Raw genomic sequence first — 16,823 nt, forward strand, 5'->3', positions numbered from 1 at the left:
ATCTCCAAAGACTTGGAGGTTTGACTCAGAACAGAAAACAAGAAATACAACTAGCTATCCAGTGCTGAATTGAGAACTGGATCTTATTTATGTGATTTGCAGCAGCATTGATCTGAAACATTTTTAAGGGTTTCCCTGAGTACAACTTAATAAGACAAAAGACTATTGTGGCTGGAGAAGTAATGATATATGTAGGTTGCTCTGAAAGTAATGCCTCCTATTTATTTCCATGGAAACTACAAAAGATACAAAGAATATAACGATGCTACTTGATAAATGAAATTCTCAGCTACATAACACTATCTTTCAACATAGTCACCACTGTTAGCTGTGCATTTTGGCCAGCAATGAACAAGAGCCTGCATGCCATACTCATAAAAATCTGCACCAGAGGAAGTGACCCACTGTTGCTGTCACCGCTGCTGGAATGCACCACCCACCACCTCAGCGTGCTCACATCCACTGCTTGATCTCTGTAAACATTCAGCAAGTGTCGATGGATGGCAATGGGTGCCATTTTTTCCGCATGGATGAATTCAGTGACACACCTTTGCTTCATCCACATTTCCATGTCAGATGCCATTGTGTCAAACCGCCCCTCTGCTGCCATCTGTCACACAGCAACAAATGTAATGGAATATCAGTGGGAAGGTTCAGCCTCTACTGCCATACTACCAACATCCGCCTCTGGTAGTTTGGAACAACATAATAAAATGGAAGGCCTTACTTCCGGAGCAATCCTCCCACATTAAAGAAAGCTAGGAATTAATTGTATCACAAGTAATTTAATGTCAAAACAGTTAAAATACTGGACTAAAACAATAGAAAATGGTGACAGTACCTGGAGTGACTAAACTCCACTTGTAATATCTGACTGAGTGTGAGGGCAGAAAAGTCTATGAAAACAGAAATCTCACTTGCCCCACCAGGCTGTGACCCACGACTGTACTTAACAGATTTACAGATGTTGCTTGGAACAAAAAGTCATAGAATCCAGCAAGGAAAATCAGTATTTGACTTGACTTGACTGAGCAGTGTGCAGATTCTGATTCAAAATGTCACTTCTGAACATCTACTCTGTATTGATGACCACAATGTATGCAAGTTCAACATCCTTAAAGGAATTTAAAAAGCCACATAAATTCTCTGTTGTAGTACTTAGTTTCAAAAGTGGACTCATATTAAAATGATGAAGTTTTAACGATAAATTAAATATTTATAAATGTTTTCTAATATAAAGACGATTGTTTAGAGATGTATATTATAGATTCAAGTTACACCATACTAAGACTTCAAAGAGGGATATAGTTGATATAATGTACTACTTTTATTTGAAAACTTTGCTGAGTGCTTTTGTATAATGCATACTCCTAAAGGAACTATCTTCCTTGGAAGGGGTCAGCCAGTCACAGATTTATAGTAGGTTAATTAGTAATAAATGACAACAATAAATTGCCAAGTTGTCATAAATGAGGGGTGTTCCATGCAAGTTCACAAAGAATGTGTGCCAGAACATGTGCTGCCCAATATACTTAAAAGTCATCTGGAGCTTTGAGTGAACAGTGAGATGAAAAATGTTGTTGTTAACAAAGTACTGAAAAAAAAAAAATCAGTGAATTTCTTGATTTCTTGATACCGATTGAGTAAGCGATAACAAGAAATTCAATTGATGAAATCAATTGTAAGACACACGGGGAAATGCCCTTGGATCTTGAAGCTACTACAGAAAATGGCAGCACAATACTCTTTAGGGCAAAAAGAATTCCAAATATAATAGTGATAAAAACAGATGAGAAAATCTGCAATAAACTCACAAAGAACAAGAACAAGGCACTATTAGAAGAAAAAAAAACTGTAAACCTTGCTAGGTAGTGACAGAGGGCTCAGAGACATGCTCTGATGTAACTGATGGAAAGCTGCAGCTTTTCCCCTTCAGATGAGCTCTCCAGACTTAAATTCATGGTGTTCACATGAAGCAAAAAAAAAAAAAAATTTCCCCAGACATATCTTCATGGAAGAATCACTCTGATATCAGGTAGTGTTATGTATGTAAAGAGAAGATGAACATCTCGATCACTGAGAAATACACTGTTGGAAGACGGGTTGGGATGGCGGGCAGTTCATTTGCTCTGAAAGATGCTCAGTTACTTTAGCTCCGGGAGGGTACAGCCTCCTCAGCAGAGTGATAGTACAAGGATACCCGGATACATTTTGCTTAAGGCAAAAAGAACCATAGCTCTTCTGAGCAGGTTTGGCTTCTCTTCTTGTCTATCTCAAATAAATTTATTAACTGATGCAACCATTCTTCAAAGAGCAAGTGAATTATGAATAATTTATTTGTAACTGCATGCGAGCCAGCTGTCAGAGAGCTTAGCAGATGTGGAAGAGGAAGAGCTGAGAATTCCGATGCCGGTTAAACCAGCTTCATAGAAATGTTGTTTCCTGATACAGTAAACATGCTCAAATCACTCTCATAAAATGTACTGGTTGGGCTTCTGTTTTATTAGTCCTCTAATAAAACTTCAGAAATTCTGCCAATTTCATACTCTGCCCACACTCCAGAATATTTAAATACACGTGTCTCCAGCTCTGCCGTCTCTCTGCTGATGTTTGTGTTCCCAAAACCAAAATGAAGCCTTAATGCCTAGAGTTCTGTTTGAGGTGGACAGAAAAAAAATCACTGTAGTTTTAATAGTTGACATTCTGTGACCATGAAGAAAGACAAAAGAATTTTCTTGATTTGTGAGTGCTAGTAAGATTTCCTGCTGAAGTGATTCTTTATTTCCTGTCTGCTTAAGAGCTATCAATAACAAAGCTTCTGTTAAACATGACAAGCACTGTAGAAAAATCTAAGTGTGGTCTCTAAACTGACAGTGGTTTTTCAAATACAAATCTCAGGCATTAGTCAATATAGTAGATGTACTATGAGATGAATTCAGACATCCTGAAAGTCAGCTATTGCTCTGCCTTCCAAATCCAAGTGACCATTTTGGATTTTGCTCACTGACGAAGAATGGGGAGCATCCTGAAGCCTGCAGTGTGCCTCCATATCTTATTATTCTGTGTTGTGGAAAAAACTGTCCATGGGGAGCCCTCCATGTAGTCAGGCAGTCTGTGCTATCACACTGGAAGTAGGATAGCAGTGGTACTAAAGAACATAGCAAGACATTTCAAAACAGCAATCCTAATCTGCAGGTTCACACACAGATAAATCTTCGGAACAAAAAAGATGTTTTTTGAACTGGTTGAGACACTCCAGATTGATACTCTTCAATCCATTTGTTTGTTCCTCTCTCATTTAAAGGATTTGATGCTGCTCAGAGCGAAGATATTTTGCTCTCACATTCTGTATCAACAGCTGGTACCTGCCAGATACTCTTGGCAAGTCCAATGGGAGCTCGTTAATTAGGTGAGCTAGTCTTCTGACATGGAATTATGCAAAATGTACAACAGCTGATGAGGTATAACCTGCACTACTTCTGATACAAAACCAATACAGCCTCTCTTGCTCATCTTGGAAGCTTTTAGGCATTGCAGGGGACAAATTCAAAGGAATCAGGATCTTACACAGAACTACAGAGCAAATGTTAACTAGGCCTAAATGTTCTTATTTTAGGACTTTGCCCTCTGTGGTTTCAGTTGTTGAATGCAGTGAAGCTTGAGGCTGCAATATCTACCATCTCTTTTATGAAATGGTACATGAGAGACAACTTTCAGATCATCAATATGACTGAGTAAAGAAACTATAAAGAAAAGCTGCAGGGGGGTGAGGAGGAGGGCACTAGGTAATATACCAAGCTGAATGCTATATTTACATATATATATAAAATTTAAGACTTCCCAAACCCATGCAATTCTCAAAGGATAAGCGGCTGATCTTTCACCACTTTTCTGGAAATAAGATAATATATAACATAATTATATTTCCAAGGAAAAAGCAGCAAATGCTGCTAAGAATTTGAAGCCCTACATCTGCATTTCCCACCACTTCTCCCAGTAATTGGTATTGAGACTACAGGTCTACCCAGGAGTAAAACATGAAGCGAAACTAATAGCAAAGGAATCTCCAGGTCTTCTGTTGCCTGCAGGTACCAAAGGAAATAGGATTATAAATTTCTACATTCAAATACAGCATTAGTCAAAATACTCAATATTCTAAGTAATGCCAAGGATGCAGTGGTAGCCAAGCTTAATATATGTGTAAAATAGGCAATTTGGCAACAATTATTTCAGGCACTGAAAAAGTCTAATGCTACCAAAGACTTCAACACCAGCCAGAAATTTTTAGTAGCATGTCCTGATGGACCATTTCCTAAAGAAAGCTGCTGTCTGGGTATTCTGCTAAAATAAAGTTCTTAAGGAAATGCTCCGCTGCCTCCTAACAGAGATGTTTCTATCTGAATCTTTCCAACTGGAGGCTTTGCTGAAAGAAACACTGTGACCAACGCTGATCACAGAACTTTGTGATCAGAGCTCTGTACACAGAACTCTGTAGAACTATTGGCAAGCATCCAGGAAACTCAGACAGACCCAGATTTGAGGCAGACCATACACAACAATCAAGAAAGAAAATATTTGAGCCCACACATCCTTGGCTTTTAAAGTTTTTCTCCAGAGAAGGAGGGAACTTTCTTCAAAGCAACTAAAATTCACTGAAGATAAGCCAAAGGCAACAAGCCCATTATGCAGTCTGTATAAACACCATATTGAAGTAGTCTGCTTAGATAGAAAATCAGCAAGCTCTCAAAGAATATCTCCTAATACCCACGAGGCTTAAATTCTTTGTTCCACTGAGAAAGTAAGGTGAGACCAGTTCCTCTTCTCTGCAATTCTGCATCGCTTTGCCTACAGTTCTCCAAGTTGTGGCATTTGCATGAGCCAGAAGACCACAGAAGACAATAGGCCTGGATGCAGCAGGAAGCTCATACAGCTGAAGGCAGCAAGTGGAGAACCAGGGTTTGAAATCTGAGATTAAAACAGCCTGGAGGATATCCCCATGTTACACCGGGTGTCAGAAAGGTCATCCACCAATCACTGAGTCTAATCACCTCTAACATAGGGGTTACTGGAGAAATGACATATGAAATTGCCAGATTGTCTTTATGTAGGGGAATCTCATAGTGGAAAGATCTGACAAGGGAGAAAGCAATTGCTTTCACACTACTATGCTCTGCTACTGAAAGTTCAGCTTTCCAAACTGCAATAAATTTTAGGCTATTTCTCCAAGTTTTATCTTCTGTTTAAGACACAATGTCGCAGACTTCAATCCTATAAAAGCAAAAGCATGCTAATAATTGTCCCTTCTGCACACATGTAGCAATCTCTATAGTTATTCTTGGCTTTTCCCTTACACAGAAATTATTGCTTAATTGTTGCTTGTTTGCACCCATCTTAACAGAGGTACTATTAAAAACTTCATACCTTTTGCTTCATTCTATAGTTCATATTTCTTGAGATGACACATGCCACACCACAAAGCCCACAAGACAGATATTATACTGATGTTAAGATAAAGCTTGGGCTATTGAAAAGTTTTCCATAAATGTCTGGCCACAACGTTCCTGTGCCACAAGTGACAGAAGAGTGATGTTGCAATCAGAGGGATCACAATTTCTCCAGAAGTTCCTGCACCTTCCTGTCTTAACACCTGGCCAGCTAACACTGACATTTAGCTAGTTCTTGACAAAGAAAGTTGGACTTAAAAAGCAGTGGCTGACTCAAATTGCTGATTCCTCCTGGGAATACAGACTTTCAGCTGTGGTGAAAATGTGTTGAAATAAAGTATTGATGATGGGGATACTGAAAAGGTCATTCTCACTGCTTGAGAACTGTCTGTGTGTCTGCCTTAGTGAAATGAATTCAATTCTTTCCCTTTGGGACTGATGCAGCCCACCAATGTGAGTTTAAACAGTAAGATGGGGAAGCTCACACTGAGCACTGAATATTTAAGCGTTCAGAGACACAAGGTAGAAAGACTCCCAGTTTTGCCCTAAGTAGTCCATGGCAAAACAGACTGGTTTGTTCTCTTATTTAAGAGCAGCAGCTTTTAAAAGAGAAAGAACTTTTCATACTAAGAAATCCACGTGTGAAAATAGCTGTGTACTTATGTGCTATACTCTCCAGCATCATTCATAAACAAAGGAAACCTTCCCATCTACTTGTCCCTGTCGCTCTTTCCTCTCCCGCACCCCATATCTTGCCCCATCCCCAAGTCCACTGAGCTTCCCAGTTTGTAAGGTTGTTCTTTAAACTGCAGCTCTCTAAGTGGAATTAGTCTCTGCGCAGGAGAAGCATCCCAGCATTGATCTGAGTGTGGGTAAGGATGCCAGGGCTGCAAAAATATCCTTTGTAGCAGGAAGCATCTTCATCATATGCTATTTCAGTGTACCAGGAATGAAGTAGGAGAACTGGGGTCTGGATTGAGGCTCATTTCTGTCTCAGAATCTGACATATAAACAGATCACCCTGGAGTAATAGATTATAGTGCATGCTATCAGCCCATGGGAAATCACTAATGCATAGAAGCAGATGTAGGGCCCATGAGACTGTTTTAAGCACTGTGCCTGACTACATATTATCTTAGCAAGTCCTAGAAATAGCCACTAATCCTCCACCTAGTGTTAGGAGTATTCATATTTTATTTTCTTTTGCCTTTTGCTTACAATGCTTATTTTGACTTTGATTTCTTTGGGTCAAGGTTTAACTGTCACTGATACAGTACCCATGACAACATTTGTCCACAACAGCTGGAGATACCAGACGCCACTGTAATGCAAGTCATAACACCCCACCATTCTTAGACACTGACCTTCACAGGATTCTCCACTTGGTGAAAACATCCCATTGTCATGATAGCCATCCCTGCACTCACAGTGGTACCACCCTGGCAGATTGATGCAATTAGCACGGCTGTCACACTGCACAAAGCCATCGGAACATTCATCAATGTCTGGTTCAAAAGAAAAACAGAAAAGAAGAAAATTCACACAGAGGAAACTGCTGTATTCATCTGGTGCAAGAACAACTTCCTTGGTGTTTCACAGAAGCATTCTGACTATTGCCACTTAGATTTCTAGTGTTATTTGTTGCAGTGTTGTGAATCATTCCCACAGAAGGTCTTTGCTAATGATGTTGGCCCTGTTCGCTGGAGTTCTGCTAATCCCAATTTAATGTTTATATATTAGCAACTCATTTTATCACAGTATATGCTCAGTAATACATCATCTGTGTAAACTGTCCACAGTATGAAGAAAGGAATTGGATCCCACTTCAGATAAGAAGAACCCTTTTGCTGAGTACAGGCTGCTTGATAAAACTTATTTCCGGCTCCATGTCAAAACATTAAATCTTTACTGCTGTCCTTGCTGTGTTCCCAGTAGCACCACTGTTAAGTCAGCAGGACTTTCCACTGACTTACACCAGCACTGCTGACTCTCAGCATTGTTGACTGCAGTCTTCCCTCACTGTCAAAGAGAGCAGCTGGGATTCCAAACCAAGGCTTAGATCCTGAAGGTGAAACACAATACGTTCTCCTCCTCCCAATAACTCTTTTGGAATGCTCATTTTCATAAGAAAATCTTATACTGACTAAACTTTACAGTAACAACCCACAGTGGAATGGATGTCTGGAAACACTCGCAAGATCCGAAATCCACCAAAGACCATCATTCTTCAGACACCTGAATTCATGTATTTAGCAAAGTAGAGAACTTTGTCAGAAGTTCATTTCCAATGCCTTCAGTTAAGCAGTAAGACATATTAAGGAATAGGTCCCAGAATTAATTAACAGGTAGGGAATTTCAGGAGTATTTAATCAAGCAGGGATAAAAATGTGACCTTCGTTATCAGATTTATCATATTATCACTGTGTTTTAAGCAAAATCTACTTGAACAGCAAGTTGACTGAGAGGTGCCTATAAAACAGGCACAGAGGGAGACAAAACACACACACAAACATCCTTCAGAAACAAAAAGTTCCATGCGCTTGAGAACTGAGGAAACCCTCAATGTACTCACCATGCTGGCCAAGTGGAGATTCAACCAGGAATCTTTAAAACTGAGAACTTAAAAGGCAATTTGAGTTTAGACTCAAACTCTTACAAGTACTGCAGTAGTTGACCTAGTGTCCTCTGAGATGAAGCTACAGAAGAGAGATGTAATGTGACCACTGAGATACAGGTAAAGTATTTCAAAATACTGCTGACAGTCCCTGTTAGCTCGCACCTATGTAATCTGTTTTTTTTTCATAATATAGAGTATAAAATGGATGAAAAAATTAATTGTGAGTTTCAGTAAGGGCCCAAATCTCTTGTTGAGAATACAACTGTGGGTGATAAAGATATACTCACTCTACTCTCCTATGAAATCTATCTAAAAATAAAGGTGTTTTGTTTGGTTTTTGTTTGTTTGTTTCTTTGTTTGCTTTTTTTTTAAGTATGTGAGGGATGCCTACATACACTGTAAGGTATCGCTCAGACATCCACCTTTGTTGGTGAGTTACATTTTTCTTACATATGCCAGGAAAGTAGGCAAGATGTGCCCTGGGTATTTTATTCACATGCTAAATAACCTCTGACAGTTTTTTTGTACTGAAAGGCCAGGATAGTCGTCTCCTTGGAGTAACCTCACAGCCATAGTATGAGTGTACTGTTTTGTAGTTACTTGAGGAAATTCCATTGGGAATTTCTGTTATTGCATCAGCCTGATTTTCTATTGCCTGTCTCTCTGACCAGATGCTCCTTGTGTACGTCACCAGTATTTATGAGAATGAAAATGACCAGCACCCCTACCGGAATATTGCACCAGTCACACATTTTTGCTGCTTTGTATACCACAAATTAAGTCCTAAGTCTCTATTGCTTTAAAACACAAGATTTTCAACTCCACTGTGAAGTGCACAATAATCACGTGAGTAGTTCCACTGCAGGACTGAGCAATGCCAAATCCCTGCAACCTTCATCTGCTCTGGGTGTCTCTCTCTAACTCAGTATAAGCTCTGGCCTTTTTCTTGTGAGCAACCGGGGCCAGCGGGACTTCAAGAGGGTTAGAGAGATCAGAAGGAGATCAATGGAAATTATGTTGCTGTAGTGAGAAAAGGTTGGTTTGCAGTCTGTGCCTTATCTGCTGGTATTCACTCACATGCTCCCAGATGGCTTAAGAAAAAGGGAAGGGAAGGGAAGGGAAGGGAAGGGAAGGGAAGGGAAGGCATTCTAGGGGAAAAGACTACATTCTAGAAGATCACCTTCTATGGGGGAATACGCAGTCTGGGAGGAGCTTGCCTAGCAGGACAGACTGTAAGTTATCCTAAGGGCCTGGAATCGACTGCTCAGCACAAGGTAACTTGCTGGGGGTGTGTCAGAGGGGGGGTGTGTCAGAGCCACAAGCCCCAGAGAATCAAGGAAGCACATAATTGCTTCTTAATGCTACTCAATGACATGCATTAAGACACTGAGTAGCATGTGTCTTCCTCTGTGTCCAGACTTCCTCTGGAAAGTGGCATTTATTGGTAGTGAGGTGAAGTATAGGGTCTTATTCAGGTTAAAGTAACAGATATGAATTAAAGAAGGCCTGCATTCCTCTCTTCAGAACATTTATTTCTGAATCTCTACATTTTATAATTGTGAGCACAGGACAGCAGACACAGACTGAACACATTCTGCTCATCTCACTTGCTGATTATTCAGAAAAACAAGCCTTGAATGTCATGCTAGTATTGGTAAACTGACAAGAAAGGTAGCTTTTCTGTATTTATTTGTGAACCAGCTGACAAACTCGTATCACAAGAAATATTACTTGAGATGAAATGCTTTTACAGATGCCAATAAACAAAAAAACACACTCTTCTAGTTTTGTTACGGCTGCATGCAAAGTGGAGTGGAGTTATGCGGGAATGCCTACCATAAATTGCATCAATGGAAGCACACCACCAGTCTTTAAGAAACACCAGATTGTTCTCAGTTTGTTTGCCTAAACCATTCAATCGGAACCACTGCTGCACCAATAGCGAATAATTCACTATTCCTTACATGATATCGCAGCAAACATAGTCAATAAAAAAATATTTAACTACTAAATTTTTAGGAAAATATGGCATGTGATGTGGGTTTCAGAACATAAATGTTCCTTAAGCACAAAATTTTGTTCTAAATCTCCCAGTTAAAATTCATCATTAATTCTAGAAGAGACTTTCTCTGTAATGGGACAAAACTCAGTTAAAGTCACAACTGTGTTAAACAAGAAATGGCAGCAGAAACTTATTTTGCAGAGCCAAAGCACTGATTTCATGGAAAATTTTCTTGACATTTGGATAAAAGGATTTCTATTTTCAAATGGGCATAGTATAGCTCAGGAAGTGCTGTAGAAGTATCTACAACTGAAATGATCTTATTAGCATGGAAAAAGCAGCCAGAAATGATTTTTTTTCCTGTCCTCTGATGAAACATTCTCTGATGAATCATCTTGCAGCTGCTCAGTCAGAGGTGTGAGCTGACAACAGAACAAAAACTGATTGAAGTTTTGCTTGGCCAGTGGCTATGGTATATCAGTGGGCTATATGGAACACTAACTGCACTAATGAAGTTCTGTTTGATGCTGTACTCTAGTATAAAAGGCATAAAAACGAAACACTGCTCTATTGAAGGAAGTTACTGAAAGGGCTTTGTATTTTCACTCCTGAAAAAAATTAAGATTTTTAAATGCAAGGAGAGGAGGTATGTGCTTTTTTTTTTCATTAGTGGGTGGTGACATTTGTAAGCAGACAGACAAAACTCTTAATTCTGAGTTTGCAGGCTTCCCTCTTCAACTAGCTATAAGAAGCTGCGGGGGAAAAAAAAGAATAAAAAAGAAGGAAAGCTATCTCCATCCCAGATTTAAAAGAGAGACTCATTTGTTTTACGTTCCAGAGCAAATGGTCTAATCCTGAATTTATGGAAGAACTCCCACTGACTATCACAGAGGCGGTATTTTCACTATTTTTCTCTTTTTCCTTTTCAGACAAGCAGCACAATTCCACATGACAAATCTGCCACCCCACTCATGTGAGGAGCCAGGTTTGGAACAGAAAGCAGGACCAAGTTGGTTTGTGCATGGAACCTTCACACCAGGCTGGAGGGCAGCTGTGCAGCAGCACCCGCTGCTCTGGCTGTGTTCCCGCCCCAGGGCACTGCATGGCAGGAGATTTGTGGTTCCAGTTCTTGAAGCACTGTCTGGAGAGCACAGATGCGTGATACTGATGTGCTCACAGATCACCAGGAACATGAGGACCCTCTCTACCCGATGTAATTCATGAACGTACTCACAGCAATACCGCATACACCACACTACCAGCACACAGGGTAACTTGTTATTGCACGGGATTTGGTTTTCAAAGATTCTGTTTGTCTCCTGTGCATTTTTCTTAAGCTTACATCAGTCAGCCTGGTTATTTCCGTATTTTGCTACATATATTTCAACCAGAAAAAAAACTCTCAACCTTTTTGCAAACTGAAGCCTCACTTTAATGAAATGGATACACTGACACGTTTTGAAAGTAACTAAGTGCTGTATACACCTAGTTTCTCTGGACAAGAAAAAACACTCTTCCAAATCACGTTCTTTATACTTCATAATCACTCATTTCCTGAACTGTAGCATCAGTTTCAGCTATTACACCCTTGCTCTTGGAGAGACTGAGAAAACCCTGTTCCCTGAAGAGCAAAATAAGATCATTAGCAAATTATTCACTGGTACAGTAAGAAAAAAGGAGAGCTAGCAGTCTGATGAATATTATTAGAGAATTTCTGTATGATTAGAGCTTTTGAAGATGGAAAGTGGTATAAAATTGCCAATTTGAAAGCTAGCAATGCTCTTTCATCCAGCAATTGGACCAAGCTCTCTAATGTGGTCAAGCTGCACTCAAGAAACAGCCGTGGTGTGATGGGAGGTGGGGTATGGCTATACCATTTTACATTACTCACTTCAAGACTGAAATATTAATCACCAAATCCTCCTCTCAGAAAAGCCTACGTGCCACCATCAAGTACAAAGTTACAGAGACACAGAGTCCAAAAATCCTTTCTTTCACAAACTTTATCCAGGTCAATACAAACAAAAGCCCCAAAAGCCTCCTGCCATTAAGAAGGAAAAAACACATCTACAAAGCTGTGAACATTTAGAATTTTGTTATTTCTATCTATCTTGGAAGTTTTTCTGGGACAGTACAGCACTCAGCTATGACTGCCAATTAATAGACTCTCAGTTGCAGTAATCTCTCCCAGTGCTAATTGGGTTATTATCACTGGATATGTTTATAAGGATTAATGAGCACCCAGTAACTTCTGTAACACTCAGTCACTACTGTCTTAGGCTAAACTTGAGATCTCATTTCAAAGGCAACAGCTTTTCCAGCCTAATAACCTCCAGAGCCACCTGCATCCCAGTCCCACAAATAAAATGCATATACACTGAAAGAAAAATCACTTCAGAAACACATTACCCAAGCATTTGCTTAGGGTACTAATACGAGGTTGAAAAAGATAAGTCTTCAATGTTTTTTCCTGGGTACCTGTGGAACAGACAGACTCAGATATATCTTTGCATTTGTCAATGCATTTTCAAGGATGTTATGTCTGACTTGAGTACAAAAGAACATGCCCCAGCTATTCAAACTCATGTTCAGATAACAGAATGCCCAGTAGGATTAAGACGTCTGGGTTATCTGATCTTAGTAAACATGCATGCAAGGGGGAAAAGGCCTTACTGAGTACGACAAAATAAAAGTTCACTGGGCTGCATAATGTATCTGCTGTCAAAACTCAGTAGCTTTCAGAAAGATTCATTATCTCTACAGTAAGTTCTAGAGTCCCATATTTAAAAAGAGATAAGTGTTTGTGTTGTTTTTCATGTTATAGCAGATTTCTAAAATGAAGATACTTGGGAAGACTCTGCTGTTTAATCAGACCTCTGAGCTGAGATCTTATGGAGAAAACAGGTCCCAGTGGAAAACTACAAGAGCTTCAAACTCGTTCAATATACTGGATCTATCTTGTTAAAATACCAGCACTGGGGATTTCCATCCCACTATGTTCCTATATACTGCAAGCATGTACGTCTTATATGGAAGAAAAAATTTTTTAACAAAAGCAAGAAAACAGAAGCCTATGCTGTTATAAAAGTCCAGTAAGACATCGGTTGCACCATAATCCAAAGTTATTTATAATGCCTTTTAAATATGTTTTGTAGTCTGACCATCTTCCTTCTTCTAACACTGCTGCTAATTCCCAGAGGAGTTCTTTCTGCCTTCATTAATGGATGTTCTAGAACCTGCTTGTGCTTAAAATCTTGCTTTGATTTTTTCAGCTTCCAGTAATTCCTTAAATATATGTTACAATATCATGAGTAGTAGGACATGCTTTGCCTTGTATGAACCCTTACATCAAAGTCCCCATTAAACTATGGAAAGCTCTTCAGTTTAGCTGTATAAGCATCCTAATGTTTTAATCAGCTACAGGTTTAAAAGATGAAGATCCAGACTGCAGCTGGCCTACGGAGCATAGCATAGAGTCACCCACAATTTTATCTTGGAATAGCATAATTCCACAAGTTAAAGGGCTTGATATAGCATTAGAAACATCAGTTATCTGAGATAAAGCCTTCAGAGAACAGTGAAGACTGTGTACTTTCCTCTTCCTGCTCCTCTGGATAGTGAATTAGGGTAGTGCAGGGAAAAAGGTATTTTGAATGCCTTTGGAGTTGCCACTTTTATGTCTATGTCTCTACATTGCCTGAACTTTTGCAGAAATTCTGACTGAGTCACTTTAACACCATACTCTACCAGAAAGGGCAGGAAACTAGAGTTGGAGTTAGAATTATCACATTAAAAACTGCTCCAATGGGTTGAGTCAGTGCTGCAGATATGTTTTTCACTACATATTTCTAACTGTTATGATGCATGAGAAAATAACTATAGTTAAAACAGGGTTTTTAATTTTTTATTTTTTTTAATTCTCACAAGAGCATGATTGCATTTTTTAAAGTACCCTGTCCATGGAAAACTAATTTAGTTCCATTAATGAAAAGGAAGCAAAATGTGATTGAGGATTTAATACGGAATTATAGTTCATTAATTCTTCAAGTATGTAATTTTCCAGACTCCCGATCCCCCATTGATTTCTGCACACCCCCATATGTCCTGCTAAATGCCAGCAAAAAGAAATTCAATTGTGTTGTTATTTCATGTGTGGCAGTGGCGGTGCTCCAAAATTAGATAGAAACATTATGAAAGGGAATTTTCCACTGACTGCTTCACCATGCAGCCCCGTTAACAATTCTTTGTTGTCAAAAATGGATCAATCACAGGCCCCACAGATAACTGAGACTATGACAGTTTCTCATTACACATCCAATATCATCAAAAGATGTGACATTTGTAACAATTGAAGATGATAATTCAGAACACCTAATTAGCCATGATGAACTAGGCGCATGCATGAATAGTTAAAAAAGAGAAATGTATTTTTTGATGAGATTCTGTGAAACCAATTGTGTAATCTCCATTAGAAAGTTAGGTTAACTGAGAGGTACTGGGTTCCTATTCTTAGACACTGGCAGTAGTGTGGGTTTGCCTTCACTTTGTCCATAATTCTCAGAACAGCACCTTAACTGTAATACACACTCCTCTTTCACTCTTTGCCCTTTCTTGAAAAAGTAACTATTTTCTTCAAGATAGAAAAAGCGCTTCTGCACCTTGACATACAATGACAAAGCTACTTTAGATGCACAATAGTGCTTGGAGGTGCTGCAGCTCTCTTTGCAAATGTTAGGAACTGGACTAACACACTCATGCTACTCCCTAAACATGTTGGTTTCTGGATACTAAAGGGCTAGATCAATTTGTCCCAAGAAAGAAGATTTTCTTCAGCCAGATGTTCTCTCTTTCCTAAAGGTGGGAAGGAAGGCTCTGCATGCACAGTGAAGATCTTGAGTTTTCTCAGTCATAACCATGAGTTGTAAGAACAACTTCTATATGTTTGAATGAAGGATTCAAGCTGCATGTTCTCAGCTTTGTTTGGGTTCAGCTCTGCAAAAAGCTGTTTTGTTTCAGCTCTGGTATGAATTACAGTAATTTTCCAATGATTCAGTTCAGTTCAACTCGAAATTTTGGCTAGGGCCTTATCTAACACCCTGATCTGAACTTGCTCTTCTGCTTGGTCTCCTACCCTTTAGAAGAGTTCATAATTTTAAGACATTATTCCTTTGATCTCCTTGTCAGTGACTTGTTAACATGATTCACAGTTCATATACTCGTGACCACTAATTTACATTGCTGCTCATGAGGCATCAAATCAAGTAGAAACTGTACACGACTGCTGAACCACAACAGGAAAAAAAAAAAAACACTTTTTCTTTGCTTGGGCTATACACGTATCATTGGTATATGTCTGCAGAGATTGCACACTCCCTCATGCTGACAGCAAGAGGTAGGGCTCCACAAGGGTATGGTGCAATGACTGGCAGTGTAATAGATTTTAATTCCACTAATAGTTGAATGTCACATAATTCACAAAAGAGAGACCCTACAGTGAATTATGAAGGCTATCTCTATTTCCCTTGTATAACAGAAGGACATTCTATTATAATGCTGCCCAGCTGAACTATTCACATTCTATTTATAGATCATTGTATTTTAAGAACCTAATTGAAATTTTAGGTTTCATAATTTGTAAAGGAGGTTCTTTTCTGCAGAAGTAACAGCTAAGTAGTGGATACATTTTGATGTTTTTAATAAAGAACAAAACTTCCTGTCTCCTCAAATCTCTTTTGTAGCACTCTCCATTCCAAGTCTCTCAATTTTTTAAGCGGTTACATATAGGATTGTAGTGTTTCAAGAGGCTAAAGAAAATATAAGTACTCACGTTTGGCTCTAGAAGAGAAAAGAGAAATGTCTTTTGCTAGTTAAGACTGACAAGGACTCTGAGGCATGAAATAAATTATATACACCCAAGAAAGTGTGTCAGGCAAGGAAGAAAAAGATACCGAAGGAAAAAACAGCAAGGCATCTTAGACTACAAAACAGAAAGAGTGAGGTAAGTAGCGTTCATATCTAAATCCAGAATGTTCACTGAACTCAATATGGGCATTTTTGTTTAATTTCTGTCGAAGCGGTTCTCTGTGAATAAATCTAAGCAAAAATGTGAAGCAAGGCAAAATTTTCCAACCTTCTAAAGTCACCATCCAACGTCTCACTGTTCATTTTTTAGTTGATTTTTCGTATCCAAGAGAAAAATCAGCTGGTAACTGGGACTAGGGTGACCTCCGTTCCAGACACTGCAGTAAAGTAAAATACATTTCATTTGCAGAACCCAAGCTTTCCTGCTAGCTTGCTGCAGATCTCATTTGTTTCTTCTCGCAGACAACTTTTCAACCTTTTTTCTGCAATTTAATGAGCTAGCAATTATAAAATATGTCCTTTTTGAAAGCCAAAGAAAAAGTATATTCTCAGGTGCTATGAACTGGCTGCATTCCCTCTTTGTAAAAATACAATGCAAAAAAAACCCTGTTTTCTCTCAGATGTTGACATATTTCAGTAGAAGAGCAGAAATGAGATGACCTATGTCTGTCTTATCTGGACATCTGCCACTGCCTTTTTAAGCAAGCTTTGTCACCTATTCAACTTTCCCCATGTGTCTGGACTTCCACATCTGTAAAATGGGAAGAAAGCGCTTGTACCAGCTCTCCATGTTTTCTTGTACATAAAGAACTCTGGGTGAAGAGTTTTAAGTAACAGGGCTGATTCAGTCAGCATCCCATGAGAATGCCCAGGGAATGATGGTTTCGGAACAGCCCCA

At 39.2% G+C, this 16,823-nt stretch overlaps 1 protein-coding gene across 2 annotated transcripts in view; it reads right to left on the reverse strand.

The window, feature by feature from the left end:
* Positions 1-16,823, reverse strand: part of NELL2 (neural EGFL like 2) — a 146,212-nt gene that overhangs the window by 10,416 nt on the left and 118,973 nt on the right. The window contains exon 16 of one of the 2 annotated variants that reach the window (XM_021384992.1): positions 6,809-6,949. The exons of the other annotated variant lie outside the window; for it this stretch is intronic. Coding sequence (XP_021240667.1) covers positions 6,809-6,949 — 141 coding nt within the window. The remainder of the gene's footprint in view (positions 1-6,808; positions 6,950-16,823) is intronic. 2 annotated transcript variants of the gene reach the window in all.

The sequence above is a fragment of the Numida meleagris genome, chromosome 1 (assembly GCF_002078875.1).
Source record: "Numida meleagris isolate 19003 breed g44 Domestic line chromosome 1, NumMel1.0, whole genome shotgun sequence".
Lineage (NCBI taxonomy): Eukaryota > Metazoa > Chordata > Aves > Galliformes > Numididae > Numida > Numida meleagris.